The 7,381-nt window shown below is 40.3% G+C and overlaps 1 protein-coding gene across 1 annotated transcript; it reads left to right on the top strand.

Moving 5' to 3' along the window:
• Nucleotides 1-5,070: 5,070 nt before the first annotated feature.
• On the top strand, nucleotides 5,071-6,395 carry LOC117072792 (activator of basal transcription 1-like). The gene has a single exon (XM_033193202.1). It carries the CDS (start codon nucleotides 5,105-5,107, stop codon nucleotides 5,873-5,875), a length of 771 nt encoding a protein of 256 aa, XP_033049093.1. The 5' UTR covers nucleotides 5,071-5,104; the 3' UTR covers nucleotides 5,876-6,395.
• Nucleotides 6,396-7,381: the final 986 nt, after the last annotated feature.

Raw genomic sequence — 7,381 nt, forward strand, 5'->3', positions numbered from 1 at the left:
ACGAGGCACAGATGGCGCAGAAGTACTCATTTGTTCATTTGCAGACAGAGATGATGTCTGTTCTAGTGATTTCCTCACTGGAAAAATCTACTGGATTTACAGTAACAGATGGCTTTGCTCAAGTTTATAAAATAGATTTATTGGGCCACTTTGGACCTTCCAAGCCAGATTAAATATTCATTGCAGCTTTATGCAAAGAAAATATTCTTATTTTATTACTCATCATATATTTTAGAACTTCATAGGTCATACAATAAGAAAATCCTACTTGCTTACTTAGGCAGGATAGATCAGCAACAACTTATAAGGCTGACTGATATACAGGAGAAATGAGCAAAGCAGGCTTCAGTACTGCACTGTTTACAGAATGATAGAAGGTATCTTCTTCCCTGCAAGGTCCTGTTCACCTGCCCAGCTCCTTTTTGAACTTGGTCTCATCTTACACTGAGTACCTGCCACAATGGGGCTATTCCATCTCCTCAAGCTGAACTGTAGTCCTCCGGTAATTTGTCACCTGTCCTCAGCCTGGAATGTTATGTTCCAGACACCCATCCCTTCCTTCCTCAGCTTCCTTTATTACATGTCTTCACTGGAAGGGTGGAAGGGTTCATTTCCTTCATTGGTGGGAGTTATTTGAGTGACACTGTCTCACCGCTGGACTAAAGGCTCTGTGAGGGCAAGAACTGTGTACTTTTCTCTTAAATCAAGTGTCCCCAGGATCTAGCAAAATGTCTGGTACACAGTAGGTATTCAATAAATCCTTGTTAGTAAATGGATAAAACTAAGTTATTGTTCAACCTTAATATGCCACTTCTAAAAAGACCAGATGGGTACTTCTTGATTCTGGCCTAGGAACACTGAGGGGTAGGGTGGGCAGAGGGGAGTGGAGTCTTTAGCACTGTTGCCAGCTCTTCCACTTTCTTCCTGCTTCTTCTATTCAGGATCCAAGTCCTGTCACCAAGTGTTGAGTAATGCTTCTCACATCTGTCCTCACCTTCCCTTCTAGGGTCACTGTCCCAGGTAACACCACTACATGGATGACTGCAACACTTGTTCACTTGTTTTATTGGCTTCCCTTATAACCTTACCTGCACATGGAGTTATCCTCTCAAATTCAGCCTGAATTTCAGTTGGAAATGGTACCCCAGAGTCCCTCCTGCAACTTCTTCCAATTGCTGACCAAAACAGTGGTTCCCTACCTTATATGCCTTGGAATCACCTGTGGAGCTTTGTAGATTTACACTAACTATAAACCAGGCACAGATAGATTAAGAACAGCCTACCCAGTTTTCACCATAACTTATTTTATTTATTTGAATGAGGATAGGAAGGGACTTCAAGTCTGCCCCTTTGATAGACCACTAACTCAGAGAGTCAGTCTTGCATCCTCAAAGTGGAAAATCAGCTACTCCCTAGCCCACTGATGCCACTCTCTGAAGTGGCTATTGTTCCTCAGTCCATGTCACCAGCTGGCAGACATGGAAAACCCCAGAAAACAACTGGACAGGAAGTAAGGTGGGAGGTGTGTCCTGGCTTTAGTGAGTTGCTTCCTGAGAAGAAAGGCCTCAACAAGAAAAGCACTGTGGGTGGATGATGGGGAAGAACACGTGGTAAGAGCAAATGCTGGAGAAAGGCTTCATACGAATGAACCAAATGAACTCAATGAACCCAATGAACCCAGTTGGGAATCACAGGGACAGGCAAGTAGAGGTAGAAAATGATTCCTCATAACAGGAAACAACATGAAGAAAAAGCCTCCGTGACTTCTGGAATTTGAGTGGGAGATGGGAATGTTTATAACTGCACTACAGAAAGAGATTTGAGAAAACTAATCACCTATCTCCACATCGCCTGAGATTGGCGCCAGTGAGATTAGCTTTGCCTTATTTGAGATGAGGAAAAAGAAGAAAACACATACAAACCCAAACCATAATAGCACTAATAAAAACAGAAGTCTAACAAAAAACAAACAAACACCATGAAAAAAGGAGAGCATCATTCTGGAGATACAGAAGAAAAGCAAAGCCCCCAAAATTATCTCCTGCAAAATACAGATGACAATCTCAGAAAACTGTTTTATAAAATGTTAAATGACTCACCTCCATAGAGAAAGCAGGGAAAAGCTAAAAGAGAATCAGGTGGCATGAAAAACTAAGATAAGAGGAAAGAGGAGATGACAGGAAAGAAAAAATTACAAAGAATCTAAAAATGTAAAAGCAAAATTTTAATCCACATTGATGGCAATGAAAACCAGTACTGACACTGCAGGAAACTGACAGTATGACTGGCAAACTTGGGAATTTTTCACACAAAATAGAAAGAGTGTATTGATCCCCAAGGCCCTCACCCAGAAACTCTGATTTAATAGACCTACAGTAGGGCCTTAGAGCATTTTGTGTTGATGTTGTTTGTTTTTAATCTTTATATCCATGCCACATCTCAGACAACTTAAAATAGAATTGCTGGGGATGGAACCCAGGCATCAGTAACTTTTAAACCTCCCCAGGAGATTACAATGTGTGGTCAAGGCTCTAGAATTTTGGGGGCAAACTTCTGTAATCTAAGGATTTCTAGGTTATTTTTCATTTATGAAGACAACAGGCATCCAAGTACTTATGAACTACTAATATATCTTCTAGAAGAAATAACTTGAAGATACTCTTCAACTGACTAAAACTTGCGATAAAACAAAGAAACAAAAACTAGTAAAGTTATGGTATAAAAGGTGTGGTTCTGGTTCAAAATGCACATATTAATATTGAAAAACTATATATATACATATACACACATAATGAAAAAACATAATTTAATAAAAACTAATAAATCTCTATATTATATTAGCAATGACTGAAAATAGAAAGTAGAGCAAAATATATATATACACATACATATTTAATATATACATTTATATGTATATACACACATGTGTATGTGTGTGTGTATATAGGGAAAAAAGGACAATATAAGCAAAATAAACTTAAGGTACTCATAAAGCTTCATATTCAAAGTACCATACCTCTGAATCAATTTTGTACTCAGTTGCCTGATCATACCTGTAAGAATAACAGTATAACAGGTATTCTGAAACATAGAGTAAAAATTTATTCAATTTTCAGAATCAAATTTAATTTAATTTAAACACCACCCATAAAAATATGGAAGGACATCTCTCTTATCTTTCAATCATATTTGAATTTATATCTAGGAAAATGGAGGGACTCAGTCATTTTATTAGTTTTGATTGCCACTAACTATAATTGTTACTGCAAGGTTACATGGTTCATTCAAAACCTCCCATTCATTCTGACAGCTTTCCTTCCTGTGTCAAGTCTAGCAATATCTCCTGAAGCCATATGACTTATTTTCTCAGAGTCTCTGCAATTAAGGGCCCAAGTCTGGACCACCAATGTAACTTCACTCCTCCAGGAATCCAAGTACTGAAGGCAGGCCATAGCCTTTCTCGATCTTTGAAGTTGTACCCATTTTAGTGGGCTTTTACTCTCAAAACATAAGGATCGGGGAATTCTGTTCCTGAATAAAATGTAGTAAGATCGTAGCAGACTAGAATTCCCATTGCAACAATTATAAAGAGCCAGATAAATTAAGAAAGTCACATTTTTAAGAATCTCAGAAAATGAGGAAGCAATGAAGGCTACATAAATCACCAATTGTTTTCTTCCTTGGGGACATTTGACAATTCTGGGCATGGACTGAGAATTTGACTTGACTTATAAAGAAGGAATCTACTTGGGGAAAGAGAAACCAGGGAGGTTTTTGGTAGACACGTGGGGCTGGTGGGAGAAACCAGAAACTTGGTAAGTGCTAAACACATAGCTGGTTTTCCCCGGGGACATCTTCTGGGTTCAGGGGCTATGCAAAGAAGGCTGGGGCATTTGTTTAAAGACTTCAAAAAGTCATAATAAAATCTCCTCTAGTTTCATGGTGCTAAGGGGAAAAAGTCTAATTAAAGGAAGAAGTCTTGCCATTCAAACACACAGCCAGCCACCCTGCTTAGGACATCTTCCAGATTTTGAAGCTGTAATAGGACAAGGGGTGCAAGGCTAAAGAGCTAAGTTCAAAACCTCTAACGTACAGCACTAAATTCCCCACAATCTTTCAGAACTGAGAAGACAGAATTCCTGCAGGCTGTAATCAAAAGTCCAGAATCGCTATGTTTGAGGAACAGAGAAAAACCAGAAGCAGACTAAGTCTTACTAAAGCTGCAACTTAGCCCCTATTCAGCTCGAAGATAAAACCTTCATCCTAAGAGTGTTTTCAAAGAGGAATGTGGAAGCTCTTTCTAGTATAGGGCATCAACTGGAGCCTCTGCAGTGCTTCTATTTATAATGTCTGGTTTATAATTAAAAAATTACTAGACATGCAGAGAAGCAGAAAAAATGTGACTGATCATTATAATCAAGAGAAAAGATAAACAATAGAAGCAGACCCACAGATAATCCAAATATTGAAGCTGGCAGATGAGAACTTTATTAAAAAACTCAGTATACTACATGAAACGGAAGAAAATGGGGGAAATGGATGCAACGATAATGAATATAAAAAGATTTAAATTTTTGTAAAAGAATCAAATGGACATTCTCTGACAAATATAACATCTGAGTAAAACACATTAGGTACATTTAACAGCAGACTGGACAGAGAAGTAGATAAAATTAATAGACTTTAAGATAGGATTATAGAAAATATACAAATCCAAGAACAGATGAAAAGAATGCGTAAAAAGAAAACTGAGCATACAAGATAGTTAAAAAGTATACCATATTTATTTAAAATTCTGGACTAAAAGGAGAAATAAATGGGAGCAGAAGCAATATTTGTGGAAATAACAGCCAAAATGTTTCCAAAGTTGATAAGACATTATTCAACAGATTCAAGAAGCTCATCAAATTCTAAGCAAGATAAATAAAAGGAAAACAACAGACATATTTTTGTCAAACTTCTAATAATGAAAAATTAAAAGAAGTCTTAAAAGTATCCAGAGGGGAGTCAACATGGAGGCAGAGGAATCGAAGAAGGCCGCAACGGAGCACGAGCCGCTGGAAGGGACAGAACAGACACTAGACGTGGAAGAGGAGCAGGGGGAATGCGGAGGAGGAGCAGGAGGAATCCGGAGGAGGAGCAGGAGGAATCCGAAGAAGCGGCCTGTGGCGGCAATAAGCGGGTAGTGCCAGGTATTGTGTACCTGGGCCATATCCCGCCGCGCTTCAGTCCCCTGCACGTCCGTAACCTTCTCAGCGCCTATGGCGAGGTCGGACGCGTCTTCTTTCAGGCTGAGGACCAGTTTGTGAGACGCAAGAAGAAAGCAGCAGCAGCTGCGGGAGGAAAAAAGCGGTCCTACAGCAAGGACTACAGCGAAGGATGGGTGGAGTTCCGTGACAAGCGCATAGCCAAGCCCGTGGCGGCCAGTCTACACAACATGCCTATGGGTGCCCGCAGGCGCAGCCCCTTCCGTTATGATCTTTGGAACCTCAAGTACTTGCACCGTTTCACCTGGTCCCACCTCAGCGAGCACCTTGCCTTTGAGCGCCAGGTGCACAGGCAGCGCCTGAGAGCGGAGATTGCTCAGGCCAAGCGTGAGACTGACTTCTATCTTCAAAGTGTGGAAGGGGGACAATGCTTTCTTGTGGCCGATGGGGACCCTGATCGCCCAGATGGCTCCTGGACATTTGCTCAACGTCCTACTGAGCAGGAACTGAGGGCCCGGAAAGCAGCACGGCCAGGGGGCCATGAACGGGCTCGCCTGGCGACTGCCCAGGACAAGGCTCGCTCCAACAAAGGGCTCCTGGCCAGGATCTTTGGAGCCCCACCACCCTCAAAGAGCATGGAGGGACCTTCCCTTGTCAGGGACTCCTGAGGGCCAGGGTGGCCCCTTCCAGCTCCTGGCCCTGCTCTGCTTCCTGTCTACCTCATACTAGAATGATCGTGACTATCCAGGCAAACATTTTACTGTGTTTCTCAGACCAAGCGTCTCTGCTTAAGGGCCCAAATATGCAAGTTTTGAGGGCTTCCACTATCCCCACTCCGAACTCCCGTATATGCCTGGCTGAGTCACCTAATTCATACTGTCATACTAGCATGATTATGACTATTGCATATACTTGTTTTGTTTGACTCTTGGCTGCCTGCGTCTATAGGGGCCCCTAAAAATCCCACTTCCTTCCCCCAGGAAGGGCCTTTATTTCCAACTACGGGGATAATGTCTAGTCCCAGCAATCTTTCTCTGTTTAGCAGTCACAGGTGAGGGTGGTATTAGCATCTTTTTTATGTAGAAAAAATTGACAGTTAATGGCGTGGACTGAGTTGGGAAGAAATACATTTCCTAATGTATTTATAGAAAATAAAAATATTTTATGTGCCTTTAAAAAACAAAAAAAGTGGCCGGGCGCAGTGGCTCAAGCCTGTAATCCCAGCACTTTGGGAGGCCGAAACGGGTGGATCACGAGGTCAGGAGATCGAGACCATCCTGGCTAACATGGTGAAACCCCGTCTCTACTAAAAAATACAAAAAACTAGCCAGGCGAGGTGGCGGGCGCCTGTAGTCCCAGCTACTCCAGAGGCTGAGGCAGGAGAATGGCGTAAACCTGGGAGGCGGAGCTTGCAGTGAGCTGAGATCCAGCCACTGCACTCCAGCCTGGGCGACAGAGCGAGACTCCGTCTCAAAAAAAAAAAAAAAACAAAAAAAGTTTCCAGAGGGAAAAAAATACATTAACTTCAAAGGAGCAACAATAAAATGAATGGCTGACTTTTCAACATAAATTATGAAAGCCAGGAGATAATGGGATAATATCTCAGAGTGCTGGAATAAAAGATTGTCAATTTAGAATTCTATGCTTATATAAAATATCATTCAAAAATGAAGGAAAAGTAAAGAAATTTTCACCCAAATGAAAATGAATTTTTAACCAACAGGTCTTCACTACAAAATTAATTAAAGAAAAATTTAAAGTGATCATATAAAGGCATAAAACTTAAAGAAGAAATAAAGAGCATCAGAAAATGTAAATATGTGGGTAAAAATAAAATATTATTGATTGTTTCATGTAACAAGAATAATAATGTCTTGTTGAAATTATATAAACAAAATATGTGACAATAGCACAAAGGCTGGAGGAAAAGTATTGTCAAGAAAGCATATCATGGTCTCCAGAGAAATCATAAAATAATAACACAATTTATTACTAACCATATAGTAAGTAGAGAAATGAAATAATAAAATATGCTTGATTAATTCAAAAGAAGACTAGAAAAGAAGAATAAATAAGCAAAGAACAGATTAACTGAAATAAAATAAATAACAAGATAGTGGACTTAAACCCAACTATATCACTAATTCCATTCCATATGAATGAGCCAAACAATA

This window comes from Trachypithecus francoisi, unplaced genomic scaffold (genome assembly GCF_009764315.1).
Source record: "Trachypithecus francoisi isolate TF-2019V2 unplaced genomic scaffold, Tfra_2.0 Lachesis_group4, whole genome shotgun sequence".
NCBI classification, from domain to species: Eukaryota; Metazoa; Chordata; class Mammalia; order Primates; family Cercopithecidae; genus Trachypithecus; species Trachypithecus francoisi.